Genomic DNA, 17290 nt, shown 5'->3' with positions numbered 1-17290 from the left:
GAGAGACAGAAATGTTGACAAAATTTGCTGTAAAATGATAAAGCTCTCTGCAAGAGCTAAATGGGATCCTGGGTGTTCCCTGGAGTCCCCTTACCTGAATGAGCTGTTCAGTAGATAGAGTGGCAGACTCAGAGTCAGGAAGAACTGAATTCAAATCTGGCTTCAGACACTTATTAATGGTGTGATGCTGGGTAAGTCACTTAACCCCGTTTACCTCCATTTCCCCACTTGTAAAATGAGTTGGAGAAGGAAATGGCAAACCACTCCAGTGTCTTTGCCAAGAAAACATCAAATGGAGTCATGAAATCAGACAAGACTGGAAAAAAAAACCTGAACAACAAAAGCAAACATCCTTCTTGGACTCTCTAGCTAACATCCATTTCAACTAGGAATTCATGACTTTGTTATCATAAGCCACTATGAACATTTTTTTTGATCCAGATCCATTATTTAATTGTTGTAGGGAACCCCAAATATCGAAACTCGTTCTACTGATGAAAATCAAACTCTTGTGCCAAGTAGGTCTTAGAAAACTGCCTGGGACGTCAAGAGGCCGAGGGGAATCATTTGCAAAGAGTCGCAGAGTCAATATGTCAGAGGCTAAATTTGAACTCAGGTCTTCTGGATCAAAGCTCAGCCTTCTATGCACTCTGCCATACTGGAGTCACATAAATGCTGGATCAACAAGGTTACAGCCCTTCAGATATCACAGAATGTGCAGAAAATTTTACTAGGTTCTCCTATATGTACTAGCAAGTTATCTTTTATATGATGTCTTTTTTTATATAGTCATCTTTTATATAATTTATGTGATTATATAATACTACAATACTACCATGTGCAATTCCATTCTAATTCTTTTCTTGAGGTTTCTAACACCTTTGCAGGAAAGGCCTCCAGGCTGCCAATTATCTACCAGTTTCCCAGTGAAGGCCACCTTTCATCCCAGGTCCTTCGATTCTCATCTGTTCCTGCTCAGTCTACAGCTAGGTCTAGATTGGTGCAAATAATTAATCCTGTGAAGTAGTTGCATGTATTCATTTTGCACTAGTCAGTTATAATTATGTAAAATATGGTCATTTCCCAATGGAAATGGGCTGTACAAATTCGAATAAAGTAACGACTTTACCAGCTTCGTTATTTGCACTAATTGGGACCTGGCTATAGTTGGAGGCTCCCCGCATCCAGATGCAGAAAAATCAACTTTGCGCCTTTCTGTGAGTTTAAATAGAGAACTTCACCCTTCTTGGACTCAGCACATAAGAGGCAGAAAGGGACCTAAGAGATAATTTTTCTAACAGGAACAGCGGAATTGGCACATGATCCGTGTGAATGGGCTGCCACATAATGCCAAGGACTCTGACAAGAAGGGACATGGGAGACATCATAAACACATCTGGCTATAAGAAGTAGGAAGGGTGGTTGTGTGGCAAGAACAAGGGATGAGCGAGGGTCAGTCTGCACTTGGCTATACAGAACTGTCCTGGGATCCATGAAGTATTGAAAACGAAGCACTCCTCCGGTAGATTCTATAGATCCCTGGGGTGGATTGACAGAAAGGGACAAAGAATGACTTGGGATGGGAAGTAATGGATAAGTTGTAATCTGCACCAGTGGAGTGAGTGTCTACATCGATAGATCTTTGTCTCCAAGCGAGGTGGGGTCTTATTGGTTTTCCTAATCTGTTGTCATATCCCGATATCAATCTTCAGCCCCCTCATCAATTTTCTGGCAACTCAGCTACTAGGTAAAGGATTATAATTGCTTCAAGTGCAGGCACTATGCCTTACTTCATCTTACATCCCAAGGCACATAAAAATGTTTATTGGATGGAATGGAATCATCACAAATGCTATACATTTACACACTTCTTACTTAAATCCACCTTTACCTTACTTCCTATGGCCATTTATTCTACAATCAGGGGATTTTCATTTAAAATTACAATTCTGAATGTGTCAATTATTATATTCTTGCCTGTGACAAACCAGAAAATAGACCCAGAGATTTGTGGTCTGTTTTTCATCTATCATTGCAAATGTCCTAAGGGGTTTTATAAAGATGCATTAACACCACTGAACAAAAAATACACCATTATAGCTCATTGCCAGTTGAGAAACCAATGTTTAGGAAAGGAAAAAATGCCAACCAGGCATCTGTTGTGTTCAGTTGCTATGGGAGAGGTCATGCAAATTCCTTTTCACAATGGTTGCAGAGAGTACTTGAGCAAGGGAAATTGTACTGATATATTTTTTGTAATACCAAAAAATTGTAAACAACATAGGTGTCCATCATTTGAAGGAAATGTCTAAACATATCGTAGTATATGAATGTAATGAAGTATTTATAGCACTGTAAGAAATGATGAGTATAAAGAATTCAGAGAAACATGGAAAGATTGATATGAATTGATACATATTGAGAGTGAGCAGAAACAGGAAAACATTGAAAGCAATGTAAATAGGAAGAATAAACAAATGAAACTAAATATTGTGAAATTTTAATAACAGGACTGGCCCTTGAAAAGAGCTGAAAATGTATCACTCTCCTTTTTTCAGATGTGAGGGAGTAAGACTGAATGGTGAGACAAGAATGATGTGCTGGAGGGGCAGTTGGGTAGCTCAGTGTATTGAGAGCCAGGCCTAGAGATGGGAGGTCCTAGGTTCAAAGCCAGCCTCAGACACTTCCCAGCTGTGTGACCCTGGGCAAGTCACTTGACCCACTTGCTTTAAAAAAAAAAAAAAAAGGGGGCAGCTGGGAAGCTCAGTGGAGTGAGAGTCAGGCTTAGAGACAGGAGGTCCTAGGTTCAAACCCGGCCTCAGCCACTTCCCAGCTGTGTGACCCTGGGCAAGTCACTTGACCCCCATTGCCCACCCTTACCAATCTTCCACCTATGAGACAATACACCAAAGTACAAGGGTTAAAAAAAAAAAAAAAAGTGATGTGCTGGCTTTACTGAATGATTTTTCTTTAACCTCACTGAGTAGATGGTGTGAGAGGGATATATTAAGAAATGATTATCTGAAAGCAAAATATATCAATAAAAATTAAGTTTATCGACCACACCAATGCAACTAACAACAATTTGGAAATAGGCCCTGAACAAGGACACATATTACAACCAGTGGAAATATGCGTCGGCCATGGGTGGGGGGAGAGCGGGGGGTGAAGGAGATAGTAGGGCATGAAGCATGTAAACATGTTAAAAATGAATATTAATAAATGTTTAAAAAAATTAAGTTTATTCTATGCTGCTACTACAAAGCCAGTAGGACATTATAGAAAATACACTGGATTTGGAAGATCTCAACCATTTGAGTACAAATCACAGGTTTGCTCTTTGCTATCTGTGTGACCATGGGTAAATCACTTTCCCTCCCACAGCCTCAGGTTTCCTCAACTATATAATGAATGGGATGCGCTATATTATTTATAAAATCCTTTCAGGTTCTAAATGCTCTAACTCAAAATGTTACGGCTTCAAAGAGTTTAGATGAATGCATGAAAATGCATACCATGGCTGGCCAGGTTGTCTAAGCCAAAAACTGAAATCCAGGCAGTAAACTGAAAAATTCAGTCCCAAAATCACACTTAAATTTCTTAAGTTTTGCAGATCACATTCATGTACTACCTAACCTCCTTGCCTCTTCTGCTAAGTTATTATGCCCCAATAACCGAATAACAGCCTTAACACTACAGTGATTTGTGAATTACTTAGGACAAAGAAAATACTTAAATTTATTGACATGCAATAAGGCTTTCAAACTTTTATGCCTAAATAACTTAATATCCTTTTGTTGTAAACACTTATTTTCTATGATTTGGCATTGAATTCACAAGATTCGGATACATGTTCATATGACCTTTGATCACATTGGACATTAAATGATCAACCCATTTTGCCACTTCTAACCTTGAGAACTCAGATTTTCAATTGGGCTTAAATCAAGCAAGTTAGCAGGTTAGTGCAACAGGTTCCATTTTTCTGGATAAAATTTCTTAACCTTTCATGACATATGGTACAGTACAAGATCATGGTCATGTTGCACCATTCTATCTCCACTTGGGAATTTCTATTATTCTAGAACACTTCTGTTTCTTAGTATATCAATATATTTTCTGAAGTTCATCATTATCTCAAGGCAGACAAGGCTTCCAGGACCTCTCTCCATAATGAGATAGTATTTGTAAAGCGTTTAAGCATAGTGCCTGGTGCATACTAGGCATTTAATAAATATATGTTCCTTTCTTCTCTTTCCCCATAATATTATTTTTTGGAGTGGGTGTTTTACATTCTAATAAAGATGCCCCAATCTGACAAACTCACTTCTGATAATTTTAGAATGGACTTGAGTAAAAAGAGTTTCATCAGTGAAAGTTATCTTTTTCTAATCTTTAAAAATCCAATCTTTGCATCTTCTTGCCCCTGACAAGTGTTTTTCCTTCATAGCAAAAGTTAGCAGCTCAACTTTTTGGTTTGGTTTGGTTTGGTTTTGTTTTAAACCCTTGTACTTTGGTGTATTGTCTCATAGGTGGAAGATTGGTAAGGGTGGGCAATGGGGGTCAAATGACTTGCCCAGGGTCACACAGCTGGGAAGTGGCTGAGGCCGGGTTTGAAACTAGGACCTCCTGTCTCTAGGCCTGACTCTCACTCCACTGAGCTACCCAGCTGCCCCCTTTGTTTTGTTTTTTAACTCTTCTTCCAACTACAAGAAGTCAACCTCATACTATAGTGGAACAACCACCCTTCCTGTTGCCAAACATCTCTGAAGTTCTTTGAAGGACTAATTAGGCCAATTTACACAAATAATTTAAGATCATGATAATGTCTTCATTTTTTAATGTACTTCATCCTTCTACAAGACTAATCCATGAGCTCAAATGATCCCTGAATTACTTAAAAATTCCCATACCGACAGTCATGGCGTTCTCTCTTGTTTATGTTTAAATTTTCAATGAACAAAAATCTATTTTCTTTCCTTTGCACTTACTTTCATTTAAAAATAGGAAAAAAAGATGAAAAATTCTTTGTAATAAATATGCATAGTCAAGCAAAAACAAATCCCCATGTTGACCATGACCAAAATAAATAAATAAAAGTCTCATTCTGTACCAAGTCCAAGACCTTTCTGACAGAAAAGAGATAACATTTCTGATCAGTGTTTTTAAGTCATTCAAAGTTGCTTATCTTTACAATATTGGTATTATTGAGTAAGTTGTTCCCCGGCTCTGCTCATTTCACTCTGCATGAGTTCCCACTAGACTTCCCAGGTTTCTTTTTGTCATTTCTTTACCATAGAATAACATTCAATTACATTCATTTAGCAAAATTTGTTTAGACATTCATTCCCAAATTGAGAGGTACTCTTTGTTTATAGTTCAATTCTTTGCCATCATAAAAAAAGAGCTTCTCTATTTTTTGCATATGCTATATTTTGTACATTTATGTACATTTTTACATATATTCTCTTCTTTCATTGTTATCTTTATTGTATAGGCCTAGGAGTGGTATTAATGGGTCAAAGAATATACTGAGTAGTAATTTGTGGGGCAGAGTTCCAAATGGCTTTATAGAATGACTGTACACATACACATCAACACCAATGGTACATTAATGTACCTACTTTCTGATAGGCCCTCCAACATTGGTCATTTTCATTTTTTGACAGCTGTCAATCTGACAGGTGTTAAAGTGGACCCTTAAGAGTTGATTTAATTTGCATTTTTCTTATTAGTGATATGAAGTCTTTTTTTCACACAGCTATTGACAGCATGTATTAAAATTAAAAACAATAATAAAACACATATATGGAGAGAGATAAAATCCAGTGCTCAATTGACAGAGAACATACCAGCTCTATTGGGTTTCATCTGGTCAAAGTCAGCTTAATATCAGTAGAAGCACATACTCATGACAATTGTCAGACCAGAGGGAGAACAGGATGTATACAAATAATTAGCATTTATTCAGTAACTATGTCAGAATAGAATATGGCAAGAATTAATAGGACAAAGCACTATGCAAAGTATGAAGGAGGCAACCTGGATTGGGGTTTGAGGGGGAATCAGAACTATCATTTGATCTGTGCCTTGAAGAAGAACTAAGATTTCAATAGAGGAGATGTGTAAGGCATTCCAGGCATAAGGAAGATTGTGATCTAAAGGGTGGACAGAAAATACAGTACCACCACCACTTATGGCTCTGGATATAAACCTTTTACCTTACTTATATGTAAACACACAATGGAATCATTTTAGCAGCTCAGGTGTATTCCTTAGCATATCAATTCAAATTTGCAACCAGCAAACGCAATCTCACTAAATCACTTTTTTTTTTTTAGTAACTTTGGTCTTCATCTAGCCTGATATCAGATAGCATATACACAGGTACATATTAGTTATCAAGGAGAACTTGTGCACATTACTCTGTGATTATATTTTGGAAGCTTTGCTTTAGTATTTATGTTATTCTCCTCCTATCCACATGGAATGCCTTTCCCCCTTTCTTCTTTTCTAAAGTCTGCCCAGTTCAGTCTGCTTTCTCTGTGTCCTCTTCTCCAGTCACTCAGTTGATCTTGCATTCACTGTATTTCAGCATGAACTGCATTCCTGAATGCAAGGGTGCATGATAGCTTACACTGTTCTGTTTCTAGATGAAGGTTTGTCTTCCCAGTCGAAATGCAAAATTCCCCATAACAATTTTCTCTTCATGTGACTTGGCAAAGAGTAAGGCACTTCAGGAAAGGAGAGTAAGTGTGTGGGAGGCTTGTGTTGAGAAGATAAGGTCTGATCCAGTTGGCCCCAGAAGGCAGAGTAGAAATTATAGAGCCACAAATTTGGGGTCCACTTAAGGAAGAACTTGTTAGAACTGGAACTGTCCAAAAGCAGAATAAGTTCCCTTGAGAGGTGGCGAGTTCCTCCTCAATGGAAGTTTTCTAGTGGTAGCTAATCATCTTCTTGTAGAATGTTGTAGAAGGGATTCCTGGTTCAACTAAGATCAGAAAAGATGGCCTCTAAGATTCCTTTCAGCTCTTGAAATTTGGCAATATATAAAGTACTTACCGACTTAACTATATAAAGAGCAACTCATTTAGTGCTTAGCTCTTATAGAAAGTACTTGTTGAACTCTTCTGAAGGAATCTACCAGGTGAGTGCAGTAGATATAAATGTGCAAAACACATAGGATTCTTTGCAGTTCTATCATGTCTTCTTGGCAGCTCTGGGAAAGCAATAAGCATTCACCCAAACAAAGAAGGAAATCCAACAGTGCTGCCAGTGGGTGAGATGCCAGGCTTCCGAATGCATTTCAGTCTTAATTGATGTTTGTTGTTGTTGTTGTCCTTGTCCTTTTTACCAGTCCAAATCCTACCATTCCTTCAAGGTCAAGTTCAAATTCCAACCCCTAAAGGAATCCTTCTCTAAATACTCTAGCCTACAATGTGATGCTTTCCAGTCTCTAAGCCTCTGTAGTCCCATCAGAATTCATTCTTTCACATTTGCTTCTGTTTTTATTACAGTCTCCAATTATTTCCTATGAGTATTCATCTTCCTGAAAACTCCTCCAGAGTGAAGATGTTACACTTCTATCTACCCACCAAGGATAATGTGGGGATACATAATAGGTACTTAAATTCTTTTTGAATGAATATTTATGGGAGAGGAAACTATATTTTTTCAATGCTGATAATCAGTGGCCAAGACAGGCAGGCCTTAAACTTCTGGTCTCTGAGATTTTTTTCTTTATAATCTAAGCAAATTATTATGAGTCAGGGATTTCAGAGTTTTCAAACTGTCTTTTGGCAGAGCTACTCTGAAAGTCGATACAGTACAGTAGAATGCATTCTAGACCTGAAATTAGGAAAGATCTTGAGGAATTAGACATCTTCTAGCTGAGTGACCATAGCAAGTCATAATTTCTTTAAGCCTCTTCTTCTTCATCTGTAAAATTGAGAAATGACAACTTGCAAACCTACCTCATAGTGTTGTTGTAGGATCACATGACACTGGATGTGAAGCACTTTCAAACCTTGCAGGACCACATAAATGCCAAATGTGATTCCCGCTGTCAAGAGTCAACCTGTTCCATGGCTCCCTGATTTCATTTCCTCAAGTGAACAGAGCAGAACATACAACTGTAGCTACCAGTCATAGTGTCTCAATATGGTTGTAAGACTTCAAGGTGAGATAACAAGAAAAAAGAATTTAATTTGTTTGCTTAGGGGCAGAGAGAGGAATCAGGAGCAATGAGAAACAGTCAGGAGAAAAACAGATGTGGACGTAATCCACATCACCTCAGGAGGTGATGGATTGGCTCCCCATCATCATCATTATCATCATCACCATCACTGGAGGTCAAGCCAAAGATGGATGACCACTTGTTAGTGATGGTGTAGAAGGGATTCTCATGAAGGCATCAATAGTGGTAGATGATCTACTCTGAGGGCCTTTCCAACTCTGAAATTCTGTGATTCTGTGTAATGACCAAATGTTCAAGAAGCTTGGTATAAGACATGGTTCTTGCCTGCCCTCGAGTAACTCAAAATCTTGTTAGGGAAACAAAACATGAGACAAATATGAAATAATGCCAGAAAAGAACCCAGTGTCAATTTGTGTAAACCAGAAAATAACACTATAAAGTTTATAGACTGGGAACAGGAATGGTCAGTCCTATTGACTTTTGCTTCAGAATGTTTCTTGAATATCTCTTCTCTTTCATTCTCACTCATTGCCTAACTACCTAAATTAATATAACTGATTCTTCTCTTCCCCCTCCTATCTACCCTGCATTCACTTCTAGACCCAGAAAAACCTTTGACCATGTCATGCATGCTCAAGAATCTTCAAAGGTTCCCCAGGTGACCAAATATATCAAGTCTGAGTCCAAATAATGGGCCTGTTTTGGAATCAAGAATGCTTAATCTCAAATTCAACCAGTAAAAGATACTAGGCTGAGTAAGCAATATAACTTAACCTCTTAGTGTTTCAGAAAACCCTTGCACTATAAAATTTAGTTTGCTTATCTCTATCAGTGGCTAGTTTCCACATTGGACCTTGCCCTCACCAATGAAATCACAGGTCCAGATCAAACGCAAACATAACTAAAAAACCAACACCTGAATCATCCCCACATACCAGCTATTGCTTAACATGTGTATTTTAGTAACCTTATTGTCTTACTTATATGTGAAGCTCTCTCCTGCCCTTATATTTTTGTTCTTCCTACATCCCTTGCCCAAAAATGCCTTCCTAGTTCAGCTCAGATAATCTCCTCCAGAAAACCTCATCTAAGCATTCTTGTAGTTGTCCAGTTGTTTCAGTTGTGTCCCACTCTTCATGACCTCATTTTGGATTTTCCTGGAAAACAATACTGATGCTGTGTGCCATTTCTTTCTCCAGCTCATTTTATAGATCAAGAAACTGAGGCAAACATGGTTAACTGACTTGCCCAAGATCACACAGCGAGTGTCAGAAGTCAGATTTGAGCTTGGCTCAAATATATACAAATTTAGATAAGACAAGGTCTCTCCTTCTCTGGACCTCATAGGAAAGCATTTAATTGCCTTTCATTCTGTGTGCTTTACTCCTTTCTTTTATGTAACCAAAGCAATTAGGACATGGATGGCCACACAGCCAGGGATCAATCAATAAATGTTTATTATGTGCCATGCACTGTGCTAGGGATACACAAAAGCTGCTCCTGCTCTCAAAAATACAAGAAAAAATATGTTCATAGAGGAATAAATGCCATATGCAAAATACAGTTATCTGTGAAAGAGTTACCAACAATTGGGGAGGTCAGAAAACACTTCTTGAAGTAGAGAAAATTTGCTCAGAGCCTGAAAGGGAGGCTGAGGTTCCAAGAGGCAGAATTGAGGAGGGAGAACATTTCAGACACAGAGCACATCCTATGGAAGGGTTTGGAGGCAGGAGGTGGAATGTTGCATATGAATAAAGGACAGCAAGTAGCTCAGTATAGTTGGAGCACAGAGTCTACAAAAAAGAGCAAGGTGTAATCAGCCCAGAAAGATGGATAGAGTCAGCTCTCAAAGGGTTTAAAGCCAGAATTTATATTTGATCCTAGAGATATTGGGGAGCCACTGAACCTTTATGGTTCAACCTTGTCTGACTTTTGAATATCAACTTGATTGCTGTGTGCAGGGATTAAATGCACAGAAATTAGAAAACCAATCTAGGCAAGAAATGATTCGGAGCTAGATTAGTGGTGTCACAGTAGGAGCATGAAGGATATGTCTAAAGTTAGACTTGAGCTAGGCCGTAAAGGCCCAAGGACAACTGAAACATGCAAGGGGAGGGAATGAAAGGTAGGATCATAAGATCTGAAGCTGACAGGCACTTCAGAGATCACTGTATGCAACTTGTTCATTTTTCAGGTGAGGAAATAGAGGCTTCCAGAAGCTCAAGAAGGAAGCATGGGAGAACCATTAGAATGGTGTCTTGGAAGACAACAGAGCTGGTTAGCTAAGCAGACATGATGTTTCAGCCACTGAGCCCACAGGTGTTTGGGAGTTGGGAAAGGGAACCAGCAGCCCCTGAGTCCAGCAGAAGACCAATTAACTAGAAGCACTCCTGAGCTCCTCTTCATCACACTTCTTTCTCCTCTCCACTTACTTCTGCTGTTCACACCCAACAGAGGGCCCTTCCATGTTATGCTGTCAGCCCTCAGGATTTAAGCAAGCTAGGAATTCGTTTGTTCAATAGGCTCGATTAAATATCTACCATGTGCCCAGCACAGGTGATGTGGCTGGGATGAAAAGGCAAGGGCAAAACTTCGATAGTAGGCAACATGTACTACCACAGGCATTCTAGGAGTTTGGACAAAAAGATTTTTTCTAGCTGAAGAGTATCTAGGAGGCTTCAATAAGCAAGTGAAAGAGAAGTAAGCTTTCAACAGGCAGAAAGGAGGAAAGGATAGGCATTAAAAACATAACAGACAGTGTGAGCAAATGTGCTTGAAGCAGGATGGTACAAGCCATCTTCAAGATGGCTTACAGAGACTTCAGGGTCACGTAATAGAGAACTGAGATAGGTAAGGGCCTAATGGGCAAACACCTTCAATGATAAGCCTAAGGAATCTGACCATCCTTTGGGATGCAAGAGAAAGCTATTAAGGGCTTTCAAACTGGACTGAGACAAGACCAGAATCACACCTGTGTTAGAAAAATTAATCTGGCACCAAGAGCAGAAAGAGAGCACTTGTCTAACTGAAATGGGAAAGAGACCAAAAGTAAGGAAACAAATTCCTCCAGAATTTACTGAATGCTAGAGCTGCAAAGGGCTTTAGATATCATTCAAACCCATTGATCTGAAGCTCTGAGAACTAAAATGCCTTATCCAATATCACACAGTGAGTGAATCCAGACTTATTTCTTTTGATTCCAAGTCCATCATTTTGTCAACTAGACCATGCCTCCTCATCCCTACATGAGCTCCAGTAAATATTTACTCAGGACTTGCCTGTGTGGTGATAAATTTGTTACTATCTAGGGGAGAGGTCATGTAGCCTGGGCTAAGATCACAGGGGTGGGAAGAGAGATAAAGGAGACTATTATAGTTATTAAAGAAAAGCCATTAGGTTTTTTTTAAAGCCTAAATATTAAACATGGGAGGATAAATGTTGGCAGTAAAATCTCAAGTCATACATGTAGAATTAGTTGGAATCTTGAAGGAGACAGTCTAAGTCCACTCCTTTTCATTCATGAGGAAACTGAAGATCAGTGAAGTAAAAGGGCTTGCCCAAGGTCACACAGGAAGGAAGTCCCAAAGTTGAATGAACGATACTATAAACTAAAACAGGGAAGTCAGTAGGGAGCTGATTTGGGGGCAGAAACAGAAGAGTTAGCTTGGTAGCAGAGCTGTCTAGTGAAGAGCTGAAGTTGTATGAGTGGAGCTCAGGAGGGCCATGGGGCTCCTTTCTGGGTCTCTTTCCTACCACAACCAACCCTAATCCCAAAACTGTTTTTATATCCTGTATTTTCAATACCTGTGAACATATATATTGTATGCCCTCGTTCCCCCAGAACGTGAACTCCTCAAGGTTAGGGGCTATATTCACTTATGAACCTCAGACATCTTCTTCATCTATATCCACCCGATGCCTAGCACAGAGCTGGGCATGTAGGAGACACTTAATAAATGCTTGTCGGACAACTGAATTGATTATTTCCTTAAAGGCAATACTTGAAGTCATGAGATGAAGTCACTGAAGGAGACAGCTAAGAGAAGGGACATGATTATATTCATAGGGCAGGAGAAAGAAAAGCGAGCAAAGGAAGCCAGAAGGGTGGTGGAAACTTGGAAGAAATCTCCTGTTAATGGCTACATCTGAAAAGTGAAGCAATTCTACCTCCCTGCTTCTTGAACAAGACGTCTGAATCTAGGGTTGCAGCCTAGAAAAGTAAAGAGGCTAATAATACAGGCTAATAATGCAAATCAATAGAGGACTATCTCCCGAAAAATGAAAGCAAACTATGGGAACTTGTATTCAGAGCAGAAAATGAAGACTGTAAAGCTTGGGAGCTCTATATATAGACATACAGCTGTTTCTTTCAGGTGTTATAGCTCAAAGACATGCAGTGATTAATTTCAAAACTGGAAATTTACAACATTTCTGATTACTACTTTTGAATGTCTATAATTTGGCTGCTTAGTAAAATTAACTTGACATTTTTAGTGGTTGTGAGGACAATGATGCTTTTGTAAAGTGCTGAATTTCCCTCATTTACAGAGTTTGTTCTCAGCCCTAAACCAGCACAAACAAATTCTCTCCATGCAAATGGAGAGCCTTAGACAACCCAAAGTTTTGAACTCTTCTGATTTTGCATAATCTGAGTCTGGAGAGGAGGGAAAGGATCTAGTAGATATATGCTTCATTTTATACAAGAAGAGGGTTATTTATAAATTCAGTCATTTTCAAAACTGCAGAAGAGTTCACCACTATGAATCCTTTGGTGAAAAAGTAAATAATCATTTGTTATCTTTTATGTAAATATGAACTTTCTGATATTGGTTTTGCTTAAAGGGAAGTGCATGTGTAGATCCATTCCTAAAAATCTGAGTAGGATAGAATGTTAAAGCTGGAGGGAATCTTAGACAACATCTAGTCCAATTCCTTGGAAAAGGAAAAAGGAAAGAACAGAGGCCAAAGAAGGGAAATGACTTACCTAGAGTAACTGAAGGAATAAGTGGTCAATTGAATTCCATTTTCCCAAGGTATGTTGTTATCTCAGATGCCTTTAGTAGCATGTTTCCTTCCCCTCCAACTTCTATAAATAGGGAACTCTTGTTTATCAAAGCATTTACTGCAGGTTTCCTATAAGCAGCAAATCCTTCCAAAATAATCATAGGCTCATAGATTTGGAAGCTCCCTTCCTAAGGTCCTTTTTATAACTCTATCATCTAACAAATCTAAGGCATGGTGATGACACTGAGGAATCACACTTCTTATTATGAAGTGTAGGTCCTGAAAATCCAGAACTGGCGCAGGAGAAAATCACTATAGCCCTAGTGGATGACAGCCAGCCCTATACAGGCTGCCTCTGCAAAGGGAACACTTTTCTAATAGCTACTCCTATACCTGAGAGAGAGCCCCAAGATACTCTACGGGCTGACTCAGACTAAAAGCCCCCTCAAATAAAATCCAAGTGGCAGGCAGCAAAGTCCATCCTATTATTCTGTTTGTTACTGGAACGAGGTTTGGCCGTACATCCCCCCCACTTCCATCTGGAAACAAATATATCTCTTTGTCAGAAGCTGAGTATAGATTATTGGATCCCAGAATAAAAACTTACACAGAAAATCACATTTCTATAATGCTTTAAGATTTGCAAAGTGATTTCATCACAACAACCCTGTGAGGTAGGGTAATGCAAAGAACACTTTCCCCATTACGATTTGGGGAAAATGAGGCTTAGAGAGGTTAAACGACCTGACCATGGTCGTACAGCTCTCAAGAATAAGAATGGATTTGAAACCAAATCTATTTAGTCAATGTATAGTGTACTCTGACTTTATACCATGCTGCTATTAGAGTTATATAGATCTCTAAAATCATAGAGTCAAGCCTTCCCTTTTTATAGATGAGGAAATTGCAGTTCCTAAGATGGATATAATTTATCTAGTTTCAGTTTATTCGTTTTGTCAGTGAAATCTCCCTTAAGTGATTTATTAGAAAAATAAGACCCAGGCTCCCCCTAGACAAGGACTGTCTTGTGGTGGCAAGGAAGAGCAGTCACCATCAGAGCCCTCACCCCAGTACCATGCAGGCTTTTAAAACCAGAAAAGGACAAGGCAGAATTTTTCTTTCCAGGAATTAAGAGCCAGTCCAACTAACAGTAGATAAGAAGACTTATTCAAATAGTGATTTTAAAAGTGATTTTCATGGCAGATGTAAGGAATATTGCCTTAATAATTACAAAACTCTTTAACCTCTTGCAACTCAGATTTTGGCTTCTGGTTTAGATGGTCCACATCAAATAACTGCATAAACAGGTTTAAATAAAGGCATTATTTAATTAGCATCTTCAAATTATGTCAATGGAAGATTGTTGAGCAGATGGAAAAGTATGATAAAAAATCTTATTACATGAACTTTAACAAAAGCCCATGGCCAAATGCAGTCACACAAGAAGGACTACTCTAGAAGGTCCTTTTTCCAATTTTGGTTTTCACAGAATGGAAATTCAAACTTGCTATTACAAGTTCATGGATATTCTTTAGCTGATACCCAGAAACTGTACATGTACCATAGCGAGTGATGCTGTTCAAAACTCTATAGTACCATCCATGATGAATGATTCCCTCAAATCAAACATAGCTTTTACAAGATATAAAACAGGACTAAGAACTGTAAGGGACTTCACAGAATCATCTAATCTAACTCCCTCATTTTATAGAGAAAATAGGCCTAGAGAAAAGGAGTGAAGGTTTAAAGATCACACAGGTAGGAAATAGCAGAGTCAGGATTTAAATCCAAGACCTCAGACTCTAAAGGCTCTTCCATCATATCAGATGTGTTTATATATATATATTTTACATCTACTTCTCAGGGGCTGTTCAAACCTTTTCCATTGCTATGAGAGATCTTATGCTTAAAACAAAGACAAGTAGTCTGCAAATGATCACAGTAGGGAGACCAATGCATTTATTAGCACAAGTTGTCCTTCAGGATTCTGATGCGCAGGAACTGGTTGTTCCTGGAGATGGCCCCCCTGGTTTAAGCTGAAAAGAAAAGGAAACTTTTGAGTGTGCCTCAGTTAAGGACTTTAGCAAATTTCATAGTTTCTCACGATTATACTTAATTAACACACAATTTCAGATATTTTAAATGTAATAAAAATAGAGAAGAGGATACTCAGCTTCCCCCAAATTAAAAAGAACAGTTAAGCCTAAAATTCAATGAGTTCATTCTCTTCCCAAGCTGTGGCCACCATGGAGAGATATAAGGGGAAGAAAGGAGATGGAAAGTCCTATGGGAATCTAAGGAGAGAGTATCTCAGGGAATAAGGATCAATCGCTTTAATAAAACATGATAGCTAAGAAAGAAATAAGCATTAAAAATACCTTCTGCCTTTTCATAAACCTATGGCAGAGGATGAATGGTTGTAATTTAATTTAAAATATATATACATACTTCAATATTTTGAGGACTAGTGATTTGCTGGTATAGATACTTGCTATACTGACAGAGATCACAATTTCTCTGTCTTAGAAAAGTAACTTTAGCCAAAAACTTCATTCATCACTTTGAAGGCATAGTCTTTGAGAATCCAGCATCACTTCCACAATACAGTAAGAAGGACTTTAGTGGAAGAAGGGTTTGTATTTGTGGGTACAATTTAAAACTTTTTTCATTCTCCTTTAATTATAGTATATTTAGAAATTTTACTTTACCTCAAGGTTTCCTCTAGCTTTCCTTAGGATTTCATGGGTTAAAACCACTAGAAAGAGAAAAATGGAAAATCAATTTTATCTAATGTTCAGGAACTTGCTTAATGTTACCCCCTTGTGATAAAAGAAGTTGGCAGAAAAGAAACTTCTAGACATTGCCAAAAAAAGGTCAAAGTAAAGCTCTGGAATGAATCTTTGCCCCTTCCTCTTGGACAATATGGAATTAAACCATTTCAACCTCTGTGGGAACTAAGAGACTCTCAAGCTGCCACTTCCTTACTGGATACACACATGCTTGTATAGAAAAAAAGCTCAGACACAACTCTGAACATTTATCTGATGTTTCAAAGTACTTTTCTCGGAACAACTTTGTGAAGTAAGTAGTAGAAATATTATTATCTCCACTTACAGATGAAGAAACTAACGCCCTTAGGGTACAGGTGACATGCCTGTGGATAGAGTGCTGAACTTAAAATTGAGGGTCCCAAATTCAAATGCCAAGTTTACCTTTATGATCTGAAGTAAATCACTTAACCTCTCTGAGCCTCAGTTTGTTGACCAATAAATGAAAAGGCTGGACCAGATGACCTCTAAGTTCCTTTCCAGTTTTAAATATATGACCCTAAGTATCTGAGGCAAGATTTGAACCAAGGTTGTCTGACTCCCTATATAACCCTCTTGTCTGACTCCAAATATAACCCTCTTTTTGGTGTCCCAGGTGAAAGGAAAATTGTTTTATATTGCCTTTATATTATTGATCATAAACCAAGTGATTATAGATAAATAACTACAATTATAATTTTTAGTTAGACCCTGTTATTAAACTGTTTATAAGATATCAATTACAATAACAGAATATTAACCATAGTATTAGACAGGATGTAGTTTGACATATTAGAATATTATAGCAATTAAATATATTAACAAATTCTGTTGGAAGAATAAGAACTTTAAGTCTGGGTAGTTTCTAGGACTAACTAAAACACATGCAAAAGGAGCTAGGTTCATTGAAAGTGGAGAGTGTATAGCTGGCCTGATTAGGTGGTATGAAAACAACCTTGTTTTCTTCAGGTATATGATCCTTTAAAGATTTGTGCCACTATAGGCTCCCAAGGTACTGTGGCCAAGAAAGGTTATTCTGACCTAAGTAGTATGATATTTAACCTTGTCCTAAACCTGGAAGACCTTTTAGCAAATGTTTTAATCCCTTGTTATCAAAGACCATTGCATGTTTCTTAATATCCTCTGTATGTTCTGCTGTGTCAATGACTTAGGCTAATAAGCTGTCAAAAACCTATACAACATACTATTGAATATCTATATGGGGTCATATCACAAACTGGGTGTGGTAAGATCTCCAGCTTTAATTTTCCACAATTAAAGT

The 17290-nt window shown here is 38.2% G+C and overlaps 1 protein-coding gene across 1 annotated transcript in view; it reads right to left on the bottom strand.

Moving 5' to 3' along the window:
• Window positions 1-15137: 15137 nt before the first annotated feature.
• CDK5RAP2 (CDK5 regulatory subunit associated protein 2) overlaps window positions 15138-17290 on the bottom strand; it is a 174401-nt gene continuing 172248 nt past the window's right edge. Inside the window, exons 37-38 of the mRNA XM_044664271.1 lie at window positions 15910-15956; window positions 15138-15237 (exon numbers count right to left, since the gene is read on the bottom strand). Coding sequence (XP_044520206.1) covers window positions 15181-15237; window positions 15910-15956 — 104 coding nt within the window. The 3' untranslated portion in view covers window positions 15138-15180. The remainder of the gene's footprint in view (window positions 15238-15909; window positions 15957-17290) is intronic.

This window comes from Gracilinanus agilis, chromosome 2 (genome assembly GCF_016433145.1).
Source record: "Gracilinanus agilis isolate LMUSP501 chromosome 2, AgileGrace, whole genome shotgun sequence".
NCBI lineage: Eukaryota > Metazoa > Chordata > Mammalia > Didelphimorphia > Didelphidae > Gracilinanus > Gracilinanus agilis.
This window is presented reverse-complemented; position numbering and strand designations above follow the sequence as displayed.